Source organism: Salmo salar, chromosome ssa13 (assembly GCF_905237065.1).
Source record: "Salmo salar chromosome ssa13, Ssal_v3.1, whole genome shotgun sequence".
Lineage (NCBI taxonomy): Eukaryota > Metazoa > Chordata > Actinopteri > Salmoniformes > Salmonidae > Salmo > Salmo salar.
In genome coordinates, this window is record NC_059454.1 from 26,205,881 (window position 1) to 26,224,603 (window position 18,723).

Consider the following 18,723-nt stretch of genomic DNA (forward strand, 5'->3'; position numbering starts at 1 on the left):
TACTAAAATTTTTTTTTTCTCACCACATGTTTTTTTTCTCACACACAATACCCCAAAATGACAAAGCAAAAACAGGTTTGTAGAATTTTTTGCAAATTCATAAAAACTAAAAACTATACTATTACATTTACATAAGTATTCAGACCCTTTACTCAGTACTTTGTTGAATCACATTTTTTGCAGCGATTACAGCCGTGAGTCTTCTTGAGTATGATGCTACAAGATTGGCACACCTGTTATTGGGGAGTTTCTCCCATTCTTCTCTGCAGATCCTCTCAAGTTCTGTCGGGTTGGATGGGGAGCGTTGCTGCACAGCTATTTTCAGGTCTCTCAGGTCTCTCGGGTAAGTCTGGTTCAAGTCCGGGCTCTGGCTGGGCCACTCAAGGAGATTCAGAGACTTGTCCCGAAGCCACTCCTGCATTGTTTTGGCAGTGTGCTTAGGGTTGTTGTCCTATTGGAAGGTGAACCTTCGCCCCAGTCTGAGGTCCTGAGTGCTCTGGAGCAGGTTTTCATCAAGTATCTCTATGTACTTTGCTCCGTTCATCTTTCCCTTGATCCTGACTAGTCTCCCAGTCCCTGCTGCTGAACAACATCCCCACAGCATGATGCCGCCACCATCATTTATTTAACCTTTATTTAAGTCCATTAAGAACAGTTAAGACGCTTGGCATTCAGGCCAAAGAGTTCAATCTTGGTTTCATCAGACCAGAGAATCTTGTTTCTCATGGTCTGAGAGTCCTTTAGGTGCCTTTTGGCAAACTCCAAGATGGCTGTCATGTGCCTTTTACTGAGGAGTGGCTTCCGTCTGGCCACCCTACCATAAAGGCCTGATTGGTGAAGTGGTACAGAGATGGTTGTCTTTCTGGAAGGTTCTCCCATCTCCATCAGGATCTTGGTCCTTGACCAAGGCCCTTCTCCCCCAATTGCTCAGTTTGGCCGGACGGCCAGCTCTAGGAAGAGTCTTGGTGGTTTCAATCTTCTTTCATTTAAGAATGATGGAGGCCACTGTGTTTTTGGGGACCTTCAATGCTGCAGACATTATTTGGTACCCTTCCCCAGATCTGTGCCTCGACACAATCCTGTCTTGGAGCTCTACGGACAATTCCTTCCACCTCATGGCTTGGTTTTTTCTCTGACATGCACTGTCAACTGTGGGACCTTATATAGACAGGTGTGTGCCTTTCCAAATCATGTCCAATCAATTGAATTTACCACACGTGGACTCCAATCAAGTTGTAGAAACATCTCAAGGATGATCAGTGGTAACAGGATGCACCTGAGCTCAATTTAGAGTCTCATAGCAAGGGTCTGAATACTTATGTAATAAGGTATTTTTATTTTTTATTTGTAATACATTTGCTGAAATAAAAATACATTGTTTTCGCTTTGTTATTATGGGGTATGGTGTGTAGATTGATCAGGACTTTTGAAAAATTTAATCCATTTTAAAATGAGGCTGTAAAGTAACAAAGTGTGGAAAAAGGGAAGGGGACAGAATACTTTCCAAATGCACTGTATAGTAGTCAATGGCCTGAATCCTTGAGATATGCATTCATACTTTCATGTAAATCAAGAAAGAATGTCAATAGGAGATTTCCCCCAAATTACTGAAATTGGAAATGGCTGGGATGAAGACAGAGAGACTCACAGAAAATGAAGTAAGGGGCAGGACGCATGGCGAAGTCAGGCAGATAAAGCCACTTGATGAGGTTAGAGGTCAGGGCCTGACTTGAGGTCCTCCATGGATAATCTGACACATAGAGGAGAAAATTAAGAAAGCAGTGATAGAAACTATTTACTATTCTATCACAGGGTAACTACACATGTTTTTAATGGCAGTAACTCCAGAATGAGGCCTATGTAATATGCAATCGTGTGACTCAAATCCTAATCACACATCAATTATTGTGTAGTTACTACTGTAGTACATTGTAATCTCCAGATATCTCTCCTTACCGACACAGAGAGCGGGAGGGATGCCGATACAGAGCAGGTACTGCAGCACCATGAGTCCTGCAGTGAAGCAGCAGTACTTAGGCCACACCTCCCCTATGGCCTTCCTGCGTCGTCGTGACAGAACAGCCATCAGAGCACAGGAGTGCAGCAGCGCGTAGAAATCCATCCGTTGGCCAATCACATTCACCGCCACCACAAAGCACACCTGAGGGACAGGAAGACCATCTCAAAGAGCTATGCAACCACTGTGACATGATGATCCTTCAAAATGAAAACATATAGATTAACAGCACAAAATCTCAAATAGAAGCTACAGTAAAAGAGCTATATTGGTTGTAGCTACTGTACCTCCAGGCCAAACTTGTAGAAGAAGTAGTTGATGAAGTACTTGATGCAGGGCAGGATGCCTTGGTCCAGGTGCTGGCGTGTGATGCCTTGGAAGATGATGCTGAAGGTGGGGACCTTGAGGTCATTGTGGAGGCGATAGTAGAGCTGGTGTCTATGGACCGTCACCTCAAACACCAGCAGCCCCAGCACCATCAGGTGGTTCTGACAAGAAAAAAAACACAACCAAAGAACACTCAGACGATAGAACCACAGATTAATGAAGCTACCACACTAATAATAGGATATTCATTTCTATGTACCATACTTACCATTATGTATTAATCTGTTATTAAAATGCATACATCTCAATATCTCTCTTTCAATGGTTTTCATGGCCATACAGTGCATGGCATGACTGACAAATGACATTATTACAATATTACTAAATAACCACAGACACTGAGCAAAAAGCTTGTCTTACCCTGAGACAGGGCAGGATCCTGTCTTCACACTTGCGCAGCTCTCCACACCATATGGCTGGGTCAACAGGCTTCACATAAAGTACAGACCTCCTCAGCAGCTCTGCCATGTTCCCCTCCAGCTCCAGCCCTGTCCCATTAACTGACACCAGGCTCTGCACAAACAGAGATGCATACTACTGTAAATGTAGATAGTCACACACACACACATGCACGCAAACATGACATAATTCCCTTGGGAGCCAACCATTGCCAAGTAGATATTGATGCTACAGAATAATTAATTTTCAGTATTTGGTCAGTGTTTTGCATTCTAGCGGTAAGTAAACTCACAGTGGTACAGTTGGAGGAGTACTCCAGAGGTTTGATGACCTTGAGCTGGTACAGCATCTTACACACCACCATGACACAGGCCCAGACTGAGGACACACTGGAGGCGATGGGGCGGACCCGGGGGAAGGGCAGGGCAAAGGCCCACAGTACCAGAAACAAGAAGTTCATCAGAGACACCTTGGGCAAAGGAACGCAAAGCATGAAAGCACATGTTTAGTGCAGACCCCCTACACAGCGTTTGTGGTGAAATCAGTGCAGTGAAATGCAGTAGATGCACCATAAAATGTACTCTAAATGGGGTAAAGGTACAATGACAACATGGAGTTTCAGGGTCACATAAAGACCTCTGACCTCTTGCAGGGACACCCAGATGATGCCGGTAGAGACGATCTTGAGGCTGTGGAGCTCTAGCAGCCTCCAACTTATCTCTTGAGCCCTCTGGAAGACAGCCAGAGCCTGGAGCAGCAGCAGGCCGGCCCGGTCCACCAACAACCCCCACTGTGTCAGACGCTCCTCTGGGGCGCCGACCGGACACAACAAGGACACCAGACTCAGGGTCAGATAAAAGATGTGATATTTCGCAGACTGTTTCGTTTATGTGGCATATTTGTTTGTATTGTCTATGTGCTGTTAAAATTAGCTTACTTTTGGTACAGTAAATTAGAATCTGAATCTCAGTGGCACACACCTGTTCCCTCCCGCTCCTCCTCAGATATCTTCTCTGATGAGGCAGACAGTCCGTCACTGTCCAACGTGTGCTGACTCCCCACACGTCCTGACTCCCCACTCATCTGCTTACTCTGCTCCTTCGCCATCCTAGCAGGGAGACGATAGGCAAGTCATATAATAAGTAATACACCATATACAGTACATACTGTATAATAATGATACAATACATGTAAAGGAAGGAAATGTATGGAAAAATGTACCGTTTCTGTAACTTTTCAATGTTTTCTTTAATTCTGAGGAAAGATACAAATCAGTTAAACACTATACTTAGAATGCAAACATTCTTTTAAATTATCTGAAAAATATTACATTACCATTTTTAAGAATTCGTAATGGACTGATGGAATGAAATGATATCACCCAAATATATTTTTGACCAATAAAATGGGGTTGCCTTCTCTGTATATTACTGCAACGCATTATCAAAGCATGAGCTTGACTCCTTTTATACTTTAAGTTTGCCTGACTAAGGGTGTTTAAGATTTCTGAAACACTAGGCAAACCCCGGTGTGTGAAGCATGCCATTCACGGAGACAGAAATGCAGCTCTTACATGTCAGCTATCACATTGACTGATTTTCTCAGCTCTTCCTCTCTGGATGAAGAAAGATGGACAGAATAGATGAGACACAACATAGAGATGAGTGAAGAATGACAGCATGTTTTTCCCAAAGAATTAAACATAATTGGAGCAATCAGATCATTACATTAATTTACTCCGTTTTCAATTTTTAGATTATACTGATACATTGTACATCTTTTTTTAAATTAAAGGCTCAGTGCAGTCAAAACATTATTAAATATATTTCCACAATATGAGGTTGGAATAATAGCATGAAATTGTGAAAATTATGATAATGCCCATTTAGTGTAAGAGCTGTTTGAGAAGACCACCTGAAATTTCAACCTGTTTTGGTGGGAAGACATCACTAGATGGTAAATTAGTAAATAGACCAATAAGAAAGAGAGTTCCAAACCTCTCTGCCAATAACAGCTTGTTTTCTGTTTTCACCTCCCCACTCAGACCACTCCCAGACAGTCCTAGCAAAATTATTGTTTGAGAAATTGTTCTTTGCTAAGAAGCTTTTTTTGTTTCTTGTTGACCATTTTCATTGGAAAAAAGGTACTTAATTGTTACACAAAAATTATTTGACATTGAGATGAAAACAGCTGCATTGGACCTTTAAGAAAATGCCTCTAAAAATACCAGTTGACATGAAAATGACATGAAAGGACCACTTTGATGGACTAGTAACAGTTCCCTCCTCCCTGATATAAAGCACATTATAACCTGGGTGGTTCGAGCCCTGAATGCTGATTGGCTGAATGCCATGGTATATCAGACCGTATACGTTGTATGACAAAACATTTATTTTTACTCTTCTAATTATGTTGGTAACCAGTTTATAATAGCAATAAGGCACCTCCGGGGTTTGTGGTATATGGCAAATATACCACAGCTAAGGGCTGTATCCAGGCACTCCACATTGCATTGTGCGTAAGAACAGCCCTTAGCCGTGTTATATTGACCATATACCACAACCCACGGGTCTTATTGTTTAAGTATCCCAGGGGTTGTGATCAGGTTAGCTGTCCCACCTGGTTTGTCCCTGGCGGACAGGTATGTTGTCCAGGTTGGTGAGCTCCAGGAACTCCTGGTTGAAATAGTGCAGCTGCAGGATGCAGGCCAATAGGAAGGCTGCAGGGAGGAGGATCCGAGCAAACAGCTCCACAGTGTTGTACTGCTCCAACCCCAGATCACGCAGACTAGAGGACAGAGGACAGGGACAGCACTGAGCATATAACATCTACCAGTGGTGCTAACGGTGCTAATGGAATGACATCAAACACATGGGAACCATGTGTTTGATGTATTTTATACCATTCCACTGATTCCGCTCCAGCCGTTACCAAGAGCTCGTGCTCCCCAATTAAGGTGCCAGCAACCTCCTGGGATGTCTACAGTATGTTATTAGTCATGGATCGTCAGGGAGACTTTCAGACACAGAATACAAGATATGAGGAATTTCTGGCCAATGAATCAATTAACACTGTAGCACTTTAAAGTCTTGGGGTGACTACAACAATATGGAGGCATAAGAAGCACTGTGAATGTATAGGGTTGGCCACAGTGCCACCATACACACTCACCCTTCCTCAGACATGCCCATGATCTGTCTGAACAGGCCAGACACTGTCTTAAACTGGTACATGTAGATGGCTATCAGGACGACCATGGAGTAGCCCACCACCACCGCCCAGAAGTACTTTAGCACTCGCCTCCATACGTCATAACGGATCTGAGGAACGGTAACATCAATACCATGATAATCAAGGTCAAATCACTCTACAAATACTAATCACAGGGAGCAATGTTAACAGTAAAATATGTTATTTTAGAAAGATCATTCAAGCGCTCTGATTTCCCTCAATTACTACCCACATTTCATGACAACAGGCGTCCACAAAACAAGTTGCCTTTTCAAACCCATTTATCATCTCAGTCTTCGAGAGAAACAGTCTTTTCACACCACTTCGATACAGCTACACTCTTAGAATAAAAGGTTATTTGCAGGGGGATAGGGTTCTACCAAGAACTGTTTTGATCTGAAGAACCCTTTTTAGAAGACAGTAAACCTTTAATAGGCTGACCACACCGGGAGCATCGCGTGCGCAGGCGTTGCAAAATAAATTTTGAAATCTACGTTATTCAATTATTGCGCCCAGACTGCTCGCGCGAGTCAACGAGCATCTGCTTTGCCAAGGGCTAAAATAGAAGTCACGTGCCATCTCCTCATTGGTTATACCCACGTGGGTGATTGAAAGACAACTTTGTTGCCGGTCGTCGTGGTAGTACTATGAAAGTTTAGATGCCAATCACCATATAAGTTCAAAGATGAAAAAGCCTGGAAGGAGGAGAGATGACTAGAAACGATTCGGTTGACCGTTTTATGTGTGGATTAATTGTCGGAGTAGAGGACCTTGTGCATTTCAGGTAAAATAACAACTCAATGTTTATATCCTAGGACAAATTAGCTAGCAACAGCAAGCTAGCTAAGTAGGACAAATTAGCTAGCTAGCTAAATTGCCATACATGTTAAATGCTTTTCGATCTGTCCCCAAATTAATGTAATTGGTTCAGAGTTTGTTTTGATATTTTAACCTGCGTGTCGTGATCGTGTTTGGTGTGGGGGGACAAAATAAATGTATGCACGATGGCGCACGCGCTCAGACGGTTTGGGTTCCATGTTACACGGAGCTGAATGCAGGTTGCAGGTAAGGATCCAACCCTTTTTTTCAATTTTCGCCTAAAATGACATACACAAATCTAACTGCCTGTAGCTCAGGACCTGATGCAAGGATATACCATTTTAAAGGAAACACTTTGAAGTTTGTGGAAATGTGAAATTAATGTAGGAGAATATAACACACTAGATCTGGTAAAAGATAATACAAAGAAAAAAACATGAGGTTTATTTCTGTACCATCATCTTTGAAATGCAAAAGAAAGGCCATAATGTATTCCAGCCCAGGCACAATTTAAATTTTGGCCACTAGATGGCAGCAGTGTATGTGCAAAGGTTTACACTGATCCAATGAACCATTGCATATCTGTTCAAAATGTTGTATCAAGACTGCCCAAATGTGCCTAATTGGTTTATTAATACATTTTCAAGTTCATAATTGTGCACTCTCCTCAAACAATAGCATGGTATTCTTTCACTGTAATAGCTACTGTAAATTGGACAGCGCGGTTAGATTAATAAGAAATTAAGCTTTCTGCCCATATCAGATGTCTATGTCCTGGGAAAATGTTTTGTTACTTACAACCCCATGTTGACATGCTAATCACATTAGCCCCCGTAGAAGTTAACAATTCCTAACTCTGGATTCCAATAGGAATTACACATCACTTTGCAAGCTAGCATAATGTGACTTGCAGGCCTGATATGGCAACATCACTATGTTAGGGTATTATTAGCCCCTCAAATAAAGGCCTTATGATATATGTAATGTATTATCATAAATAATGCAATTGTAAAGGTTAATAAGGCTGTTGGAACCGCTCATAGGAAGAACCCTCCAAAGATAAAAGGGTTCTCGGTAGAACCCTTCACAGACAGTTCTAGGAAGAACCTTTCGATGATAACCGATTTATAATGGGTTCTAGGCAGAACCCTTCATTGAGGGTTCTAGGTAGAACCATATACAGGGGGTTCTTTGAAGAACCCTACATAGAGGGTTCTAGATAGAACCCTCTGCAAAGGGTTCTACACAGCATTAAAAAAGGTTCCCCTACGGGGACAAACCGAAGAACCCCTTATGGTTCTACTTAGCCCATTTTTTTCTAAGAGTGTACGACCGGAAGTTACTTTTTTATCAGGCTAGGAAAACTTACGCAGTAGGTTGGGAGAATTAACTTAGCAGGTTAGGAGAATTAGGTTAGGCTAGGAAAAGGATTAGGGTTAGCGAAAATGCTCTCCTAACCTGCTATGAAAATCACTCCCAGTTGTAGCTGTATCAAAGTGGTGTGAAAAGAATGTGTCCCCTGTCTTCATATGTTAATTACGCATTCACAATTTAATTATATAATAATAACTAAATTATTAAATGTAATGCAGCAATATACGCAATATATATTTCCCCTCAGTCAGACTGTATGTGAAACATCGATGCTGCTGGCAATGATAAACAAAAGGGTCATCTTGGCTTCCTTACAGTATGTGTGGTGTGAGGTAGTAGTTAAGCCATTAAGCTTCTGTAAGTGCTCAGAGCTAAAAGGTCAGCAGAAATACAAGATGGGGAGGGAAACCAGGAAAACAGCAGCATAAATGTTTTGTGTCTGTGTTTACGAAGTAGGATCAATATTCATAACCGGATCTGTATTGATGAGAGTCTCGAGCTGTCGTTGAAGTATTGGACGCAAAGGGCAGTAAATGTGTCATAATGTTTTGTTGACCCTCTTCGCTTCTTAAGTGCCGTAAACAGCTAATGATGACTATTAGTTAGTTAGTTAATTACCATATCAGTAGCGTCACTAGGGTGTGAGACAATCATACTGTGTAAGGGTGAGTGGGGTCAGTGATAAGGTTCCGTATTTACAGAGCCAGGGTCTGAAATTAACTTTTTGGTCAACTAGATTATATGGCTCTTAAATCAAACAATTTCCCAGCCGTTTTCCTTTTCATTTGACACAATCTTTCACTCAGTTTGTTAATTCCCTTCTCTTTTTAATAACATTGTATATAGAATCTTATATAATATAAACTTTATTTATATAGCACAATCCATATGGTATTTCCTATGTAGTATACACAACAACATTGGTTTAACATTATCTAGAAGTAAGTATGAGGCCCACCTGATAGAGGACGACACAGAAGAGGAACAGCACGATGTAGAGGATCTTGTAGACCATCACCTTCCCGGAGAAGCTGACCACAAAGAACATGGAGCAGCAGAACAGGATCCAGTACTTCACCAGGGTTCCCTTGACCGCTGAACCCAGCATCTCCATTATGAGGGAGGTGTCACCTTCATCCGCTAAGGGAGAGGAGGAACACAACATAGAACTGGTTCAAAGGGTCAAACACAATGTAGACCTGGTTCAAAGGGTCAAACACCTCTGTGGGTTAGAGCACTGTTAAGTGAAGAATGTTACAGACACCTGGGTACAATATCATTTTCATTTCTAATGCATGTGTTACTGTATTAGAGAATGTGACTTTATCAGTTTGAATCCATAAAGTATGCATAAAAGGAGAAGAGTCCAGACGTGGTAGCACTTTGACTTCATCCAGAGACTCTTCTGACTCCTTCAGATCCTGCTCTTCCTGTTTCTCCTTCAGTTGTTGACGGAACAGAAGCAAGAAGCTAAAGGCGTAGAACACCTTGGCTCCCAGGTGGATGCAGGGTGCTGGGTAAGTGGCCATGTCAAAGTCTACCAGCACGGCGTGGGCTAGGTCAGGGTAAAGCTCGTCCCGCCGCAGCCTCAGACTGCTCAGGAAGGCAAGCAGTAGCAGCACGGTGCCGTACACTGCCAGGAAGGGAGCACTCATCATGGCATAGCGCCGACGGTCACGCATTATCCAGATCAGACAGGACCACACCAGCAGGGCAAACGTCAGCCAGCTGTTATAGGTGATGCTCCACACCTGAGGGGTTGAAGGAACACAGCAGACAGGGATACCTAGTCAGTTATCCAACAGAATGAATCAGAGAGGTGAGGGGGCTGCCTTAATCGACACCCACATCTTCAACGCCCGGGGAACAGTGGGTTAACCGCCTTGCTCAGGGGCAAAACGACAGATTTTTACCTTGTCAGCTCGAGGATTCCATCCAGCAACCTTTCGGTTACTGGCCCAATGCTCTAACCACTTGGCTACCTGCCGCTGACACTATACACATCTTAAATACACTCTTAGAAAAATGGGTTCCAAAAGGGTTCTTCAGCTGTCCCCACAGGAGAACCCTTTTGGGTGCCATGTAGAACCCTTTGAGGAATGGGTTCTATATGGAACCCGAAACAATTCTACCTGGAACCAAAAAGGGTTCTTCAAAGGGTTTTGCTATGGGGGCATCTGAAGAACCCTTTTAGGCAGCACTTTTTTTCCTAGTATAGTTATATAACCATGTTTATGTTACAGAGATGTGAAGGTAATTCATCTCTATTCAGTTTGACTTTTAAAGGAATTGTTTTCAGAAAGTGAATTGTTCAGTGACTAAAGTGGTTTACCATCATGATGATGAGTGCGCTGACGTAGCTGTGCTTCATGATGAACAAGCCGAACACAACCAGTCCACTGGGGCCAGGAGAGGTGGGAACAGTCTCTGTATCACTCATCGACACCTCACTCCTCTCCTTCTCTTCCTCACTCATCTCTTTCAACTCCTCTGACTCTGAGAGAGGAGAAACAGCTGGAGGAAGGAGTTTAGAAGAGTTTCTATTCCATATAATTGCCATATTTTAAAACTGTGCCGTGTCAGTTTCTACACTAGTGAGGGATATTTATTCACTATCAGTTTACTACCATTTATTCATGACTGGGTAAGATCAAAATATTCAGGTGGATATAAATAATACGGTAACACTTTATTTGGATAGTCCATCTGTAGATTCTCTACAGTAACATTTCAACTATTTACTAATCCTAACCCTAGCTCTAACCCTAACCTTAACCTTTAATCTAACCCTAAACTTAACCCTTACCCTAAAACTAGCCCTAACCTTAACCCGTACCCTTATTCTTAACCTAACCATAACCCTAACCATAACATTAGCAAGCAGTTGCTTGTCAACAGATAGTTATGCATCTACATATGAGCATTCCGGACTATCCAAATAAAATGTGACCAATAATACTTCCCATACGTCATCTACCTTGTGAGGGTGCCAAGTCTATTCCTTCATATTGTGGTGGAGCGTAGCAGTTTGTATATCCTGCCGCTGGCCCTCCCATCAGTGACCCCATCTCCTGTTCTCTCAGATCATGCCATGATCTGCTCATCAGTAAAACCATTGGCTGCAGAGGAAAAACTGTTTACTATGAATTTTGTCTTTGAAGAAAAGTGATGCACATCAAATTTACAGTGTCTAACCAGACATTTAAAGTCTCTTTAAAGTAGTTATAACAACAACACTTTGGGGCACATTGGGAGAGCAGAATATAGTTCATGTACCTCCTCATCTGGCATGTACGCTTCATCATCCGTACTGGTCAGTAGCTGTGATAGACAAAGAAAGACAACTGTTCAAGAAATCTGTAGAAAATCATGTTGGTAACACTTCAAGAGGCTAGATTTGGAAATGTAGAAGGTTTTAACACCTCCAGTCTGTCTCCTGAGATGAATAAGATCTTGGAGAAGCTGGGGGGATCCTCAAGGGCTTCTACTGGACTCTCAGACTTCTCCAGAGTATCCTGGCAGAAATACACAGACAGCACCATGAAATGGCTGACACACAATGAACACCTCCAATAAAGCATAAGCCAGCAGCTTCAACCCCATTTTTCTTTCATCAACAAGTCATTGGCTGCATATGAAATGGCACCCTATTCACTATATAGAGCCCTAGTCATATAGTTGTGCACTATATAGGGAATAGGGTGCCATTTCGGACGCAATCAATAACTTAGGCCTCTTAGTTGCATTGGCGCCTTAGTCTTAGTTAAAGTACCTCCTCTTCCTCGGTGATGTTGACCCACTTGTGCAGCAGAGCCACCAGTGTGTAATAAAGGAGCAGCAGTACCATGGGGTTGGTGAAGACAGGCCAGCTGATGTCTGGCTGTAGACCCAGACTGTATGGCTCAGTCTCATTGGTTTGGATGATCGCTGTTATACCAAACAGCCTGAACAAAATCAGAGAGAGATACACCAGATCGGTTAACAAACAATATTCACAGTGGATAGATGGCATGTATCAGTTTATGAAATTTAACAGGGATTTGTGTATGTCTGTGTCCAGTGTAGTAGAGTGTGTAATTATTTTCTATTTCAACAATATGAATAAATACAATAGGTTTTTCAGTGGCTGGGTTTCAGCCAGCAAACCAATATGGTAAAAAGGACTGTGTGTATCTGTACAGTCAGTGTCCAACCAGTATCCTGTGATGCTACATCCTGGTCCCATGGCCCTACCTGGCGTAGATGTCCTGTGGGGGTATGATCTGTTGGGCCAGGGGGAGCTGGTACAGGTAGAGGCTCAACAGGTGACCGGCGCTGAATATAGCCATCATCACACAGAGGGTACCGAAGAGCAGCAAGCTGAAGGAGTGGAGAAAAACCCACCACCACACCAGGCCCAGGAACGTCCCGAAATACACCACTGAGGTCAGGGAGGGCAGAGCAATGCCTGGTACATGGGGATAAGCACCAGTCAAGGGGAGAAAGGAGAAGATTATAGTATTGTGGTGGAGCAGATAGTAAATGAGTTGTCTTAATTTGGCTGGGCTACACAGCGGAGAAGGCTGAGCCAATGCAAGACTTTGAGTTTGGCTCGCAAGAATAGTACATAAGAGTCCAAAGTGACTTCTTTGAATGCAATGAATTAGATTACAATCCACAGCAAGGAAAGGAAATCCTTTTGAGATGTACCTGCCAGCCCTAGTAGTATGGTGACAACTACTTTCCCTGCTGTGTTCATGATGGTGGACAGCAAGAGGCGCAGTCCAAGGGAAAATGCAATGAACTTCTGGACAAACTGAGGAAGGGCTGCGGGCACCGCTATGCTTTCATCTGAGCTGTCATAAGACGAGCCGTCTGTGACTTCACTGCCAACCTCAGACTCTGAGTCGGACATCTCCACATCCTGCTTGTCAAAAGAGCACTAGTTTGACAGACATAACACCATTTTACTTTGTAACAGATTTAATCTAAAGGAGTTCCATGTTCAAACCACTAGAGAAGAAGTGCTGAAATACTGCATGACAAAGTGATGCGCCTCACCTTCAATTTCTTTACAACATATTGGCATGTATGATCTACATTTCTAACGCTCTCATTTAAAACAATAATGGTTAAACTTCTGAGTACTGTGAATTGAACAAAAGAGGCAGATGAAATTGGCCATGTGCATACCTCAGGGTCAGAGGGTGCGATACAGTTCTGTTTAAGTTGGGGCTTGGGGCGCAGCAGCTTCCTGACCAGGCGCAGTATGAAGAGGCCTGACAGGAATAGCCCCAGATCAGGGGCTAAGAGACGCACAATGTTCCCTGCATCCACCAAACTGAACCTAGGGACACAACACACATCAAGTGATTAACAACACCCACATTAGAAATAACACCAGTTAGTTTTTAAAAAGTAAAGAAAATGTTGCCCTACCGTACAATGCCCAGATGGTAGAGAATATTCTCCCAATATTCGTTCTCTGTTGAACAACAGATAGAAATCAAGTCTCGTCTTATCAGCAAAATTCCAAAGCAACATCCACCCTCATAAATGTTTTCTTGAATGAGTAAGTTCATTATGCTCTCTGTGCATTAAAAGGCTAAAACAAACATCTGTCTCTCTTTTGGTTGCTGTCCAGCAGCATCTCTGAGTATTTGTTGTTAGTAGCTCAGTGAGCTGATAGAGGCTGGTGTTATCTTACCATACTGAGGCACGTAGGCAAAAGTGATCTGCATGAAACACTGGAGAGCCAGAAACGTCACGCTGGTAGAACAGATGAGCAGCAGGAACGTCCCTGTTTTTCCTTCAGAAATAGAAGACCAGAGACACAGATTACTGGGGGGAGAATAGAATAGAATGGAAACTTTACTTTCAATTTTTGTGACAAATAATGTCTTTCTTCGTATTCCATACCCCTCCAAGACACATACAAGGTATTCAGATCAGCCAGTCGGTATTCTGTTATCATCCGTAGGGGGGTCACTGGGACAGCAGGTGGTTAGAGCGTTGGACTAATAATCAAAAGGTTGCGAGATTGAATCCCCGAGCTGACAAGGTAAAAATCTGTCATTCTGCCCCTGAACGAGGCAGTTAACCCACTGTTCCTAGGCCAACATTGAAAATAAGAATTTATTCTTAACTGACTTGCCCGGTTAAATTTTGTATTTTTTTTAATTACAAAATTAAACTGCATGTAATTAGGTTGTTACTTTAAATAGCCTTTTTTTACTCCATTTTCCCCCATCTTAATGCCTGAGGATAGTGGTAGAGTCTACTGTGGGAATGCAGATACTATCGGTCTCTGTACTTACAGATACATAGTGAGCTGTGCTTACTAAACGAGGATGGTCACATTCTGCCTTCCCATAGGATGCCTAACAGCACTATTTAAACCACGGAGTCATTCTGTGTCTTAAGAGCAGTTTCTGTGATTGATAGTTTAATAAAGTAGGCTTCATGGATCTGGATTCCCCTGAACAGCAGAACAAATTCAATCAAAAAAAGATAACAGTTGTACTTAACAAAGACATTTGGTTTCAGTTTAATTGTGTGTGTACATCGAATAGATACCGTATCTATGAAGACAAAGATTTATAATGTTCTTTGAAATTTGTATGTCTTTTTATATTAAGGGGGTGTTCTTGAAATGTTAAAATATTCAACTCCAACAAAAGCCAACAATTACCTTTGTAGGCAATAACTGAACAGAACAGAGCAGTAAGACATCAGTGGCATATTAACAGAGGCTGACCCCTATAATTAAGAGAGCAGAGTGAAAACGAGGCCTGGTGGAATGGTGCAGCATTAGCTGAGCCAGCAAATGGGCTTCCGATGCCCGGGTTTTTACTAAAAGCTTTGTTTCATTTCTGCTCTACTAAGTGAAGGCCGGTCAATTCTGCTTCAGTATGATGTGTTTAATCTCTGCACCCCACCCCTGACCACTCAACCCAGGGGTGGTGTCATATTAGCGAGACAAAGATTGAAAAATGATCAACAAAGCTTTTAAAGAGAAAAAGGCTAACAGTCCAGCAAGCCACCATCTCGCAAACGCTGACACCACAACATTTCATTCCACTACAGTATGTAATTACTAGGTTATACATAATAGATCAGGCCATACTGGCTACATCCATTTACAAAGTACATGGCCAATCTTTTAATTCATCAACTTTATTGATAAACATACAATAGAATGCACACACATGTTTGTTTGTTGGTCAATATGAGTTGAGGAATCACACAAACTTGCACACACAACATACACACACACACACACACACACACACACACACACACACACACACTGCAACACTCTTAGAAAAAAAGGTTCCAAAAGGGTTCTTTGTGGAGGGATAGGGTTCTACTTAGAACTGTTTTTATCTGAAGAACCCTTTTTGGAAGACAAGGGTTCTTTCTAAGGCAAAGGGTCCTACCTAGAACCTTTAACATCCTATGATGATTTGAAAGGGATGAAGGGTTCTTTGGAAGGCAAGAAGGGTTCTGCATGGAGCCATATTTCCCAGCATGCTCTATTGTGGGTTATTTTCAGAATTGTTTGTTTTAATATCTGTGTTTTGCATTGGTTGATACATTTTATGCTACACAAAGATAAATAAGCTTTTTTTTAAACTAATCCAATCTGTTAGTAATTATTACACACAACTTATTATGCCCGTTACTGGGAATGTAGTTCCAGTTTAGATGATTGAGGTAGTCTCAATATTCAATCCCCCCTACCCTGGCAGTCATTCTGAATGCAGGTTGCAGGTGATAAAAAAAATCCACTTGTTGAATATCCTAACTCTGGCAAGATTCCAGTAGGAATTACACATCTATTTGCAAACCAGCATAATGTGACTTCCAAGCCTGACGTGTTAGGGTATAAGCAGGCCTTCAAATAAAGGCATTTTGATATATGTAATTATTGTTATAAAGAATTTTATTTTAAAGGCTAATGAAGCTGGTGCAACCATTCATAGACGGTTCTAGGAAGAACCCTCCAAAGATAAAAGGGTTATCGGGTAGAACCCTTCATAGATGGTTCTAGTAAGAATCTTTAGATTATAAAATGGTTCTTGGTAGAACCTTTCATAGAGGGTTCCAGGCAGAACCTTATACAGGGGGTTCTATGAAGAAACCTACATAGAGGGTTCTAGGTAGGAACCTTTGCAAAGGGTTCTACCTGGCACCAAAAAGGGTTCCCCAATGTGGACAAACCGAAGAACCCTATATGAGTGAAATTTAACACTATTCTGGAAATAATAGACAGGCAGCACAATAAACATGAACATTAAAATGATTTGTCTCCCAAAGGCCACATTGATCAAACATGGTGTTTATTAGCAAACATTAAAACGTATAGAGGACCCTGTAGCATAAATAAAATACAGTGTAACTTGGAATAAATGTGCCTTATTGTTTATAGTCTAGAACTTGAGGTTCCATTTCAGACCCAGTGGTGTTCATCTGAGGTCTTACCTTGCATGGAGGTGAGAGAGGGGTTTGGCAGCAGGGGAAGGGTGAGCAGGAAAAGGAAATACACCACAGACAGACCATTGTACCGGAAGGATGACGCTATGGAGAGATAACAAAGATTTTACATGGATGTTTATTTGTATGTATAATATAATATCTAGGTATATACTGTAATTTTTGTATTGGGTGCTATATTTTATGTGATTGTTCATTATGTTGAGTCCATCTTACGGAAAATTCAAATAAGCACAGTTGAAACAGAAACCAATAATTAATCAACAACTGCTAGAAACAAATAGCCTACTGTTTTATCCATCAAAGAGAAAAGGCATTGGTAATAGAATTCTCTTATGCATTGCACCTACTAGTACAAAATACATACGTGTTGGACTGAACAAAGCCCCATCACACAGTAAACAAGTAGCTAGCTAAAAAACAATGCTGCTTACTGGTCACACACTGACAACAAAATCATGGATCCTAGTTATAACTTAAAACTTTTAATAATACAGAACACTCAAATGAAGGAAAGTATAATTTAATAAGTATTATATTTATTTCTTATTGAAATTACTTGGAATCTTGATTTGCTTTACTTGATGGTGAGGTAGAAAATACACTTAAAAAAATACTATTAATTAACGTGGAAAATGTGTCTTAAAAGTGACAGGCAAAAGTTTCCCTATTTGTTTATTTTTCCTTTCTTATACAAAAGCTAAATACATCATAAAATGATCTGCAATAATATTTTGGTCAGAGCTGATTTTGTCTATTTGATATAACATTAAGAGAGGCATGGCCAGTTGTCAACATGCTCCTTTGGAATACTCGGAAATTATGTCATTTGAGGGCAAAGTGAAAATTCCACAATCTGAAAAGTTCAAAGTTATCTGATTTTAGTGCACAATTACACACAACTCTGAACTCATATGCTCAATATTGTACTGTTGAGAACAGAACAATACAATAAACACACTATTCAACAACTAAAACATTTTATTTCCCATTACAGTTTTACGGCACAATTTACTCAATGACTACACGATTACATTATTACAATGTTTCTGTGTCCACTCAAAGCATTACCATCAGGGGAATCAAGAATTAATTGATTAATCTGCACATTCCCCCAGACAACATGTCTCACATACATTATTTGTGCTTTCTGTAAAGCATCCAAAATTCTGTTTCTAACAATATTCTTTAAGCACGTTATAAAAGCAAAATCTCTCAATAGAACTGGAAAAACCACTGCTATGACCTCAATAACTAACAAGTCCACCATCCTGCTGTATTATTACCTGACACTTGAATTGTTACCTTACATTCTTCCAAACCCAACTTACCTGCAAGCAGAAGAAGAGGTAGTACTAGATTATAGAGTATCCCCACCACAATATCCCCCGCCATGTCTCCTTAACGTGTGAGAGACACCCAGCTCTCTGATCAGACTACTCCCTGGGCTGCCTGTGGCTACAGGTAACTCCCATCCTCTGACACATTTCCCTACTGCAGACACACTGGCTTGAACAGTAGAATCCCAGACCTGAGCACACAGACAGACAGGACTGGAAAGACCAGGCACAGTGATACACTGGAAGAATGATCCCACTCAGCGGTCCTGAATTAGAGGAGCTTCAGTCAAAATGATAGGAAGTTCCAAGACAAGAGGAGCAAGAACTAAATGGTGTTTTGTTGGTTTTAGATGCAGATGTGTGACTCCTTTCCTCTGTCTCATTTTGAACCCCTCTTTTTCCATCTCTCTCTCTCTCTCTGAGTATTCATTAGGCAGAGCAAAATCATACACTTAGTCATAGATGTGGCTAGACTACTTCACTTTGTGGCCATTTGTTGGTATTGTCAAGCTATACAATACAAATAAAATACGGGACATTGATGTGTTTTTCACACATTGTCTTTTAAGCTCTTGACTGGCCCATGTATTTTATTGCTTCTCATCATAATTTTTTGCTGGCGAGTGGAAGTGTATCTAAAATTCATGGACGTAAGGCCATTAAGAGCCAGTGACTGCAGCA

The 18,723-nt window shown here is 41.5% G+C and overlaps 1 protein-coding gene across 1 annotated transcript in view; it reads right to left on the minus strand.

Moving 5' to 3' along the window:
* The window catches only part of LOC106566694 (piezo-type mechanosensitive ion channel component 2-like), a 28,483-nt gene extending 15,362 nt beyond the window's left edge, over positions 1-13,121 (minus strand). Inside the window, exons 1-17 of the mRNA XM_045692730.1 lie at positions 12,917-13,121; positions 12,461-12,674; positions 12,000-12,171; positions 11,650-11,742; positions 11,539-11,548; positions 10,560-10,723; positions 9,464-9,978; positions 9,186-9,396; positions 5,975-6,123; positions 5,423-5,590; positions 3,784-3,911; positions 3,447-3,610; positions 3,096-3,272; positions 2,765-2,917; positions 2,305-2,505; positions 1,957-2,161; positions 1,649-1,750 (exon numbers count right to left, since the gene is read on the minus strand). Of these exons, the coding sequence (XP_045548686.1) occupies positions 1,649-1,750; positions 1,957-2,161; positions 2,305-2,505; positions 2,765-2,917; positions 3,096-3,272; positions 3,447-3,610; positions 3,784-3,911; positions 5,423-5,590; positions 5,975-6,123; positions 9,186-9,396; positions 9,464-9,978; positions 10,560-10,723; positions 11,539-11,548; positions 11,650-11,742; positions 12,000-12,171; positions 12,461-12,674; positions 12,917-13,121 (3,031 nt within the window). The remainder of the gene's footprint in view (positions 1-1,648; positions 1,751-1,956; positions 2,162-2,304; positions 2,506-2,764; positions 2,918-3,095; positions 3,273-3,446; positions 3,611-3,783; positions 3,912-5,422; positions 5,591-5,974; positions 6,124-9,185; positions 9,397-9,463; positions 9,979-10,559; positions 10,724-11,538; positions 11,549-11,649; positions 11,743-11,999; positions 12,172-12,460; positions 12,675-12,916) is intronic.
* Positions 13,122-18,723: the final 5,602 nt, after the last annotated feature.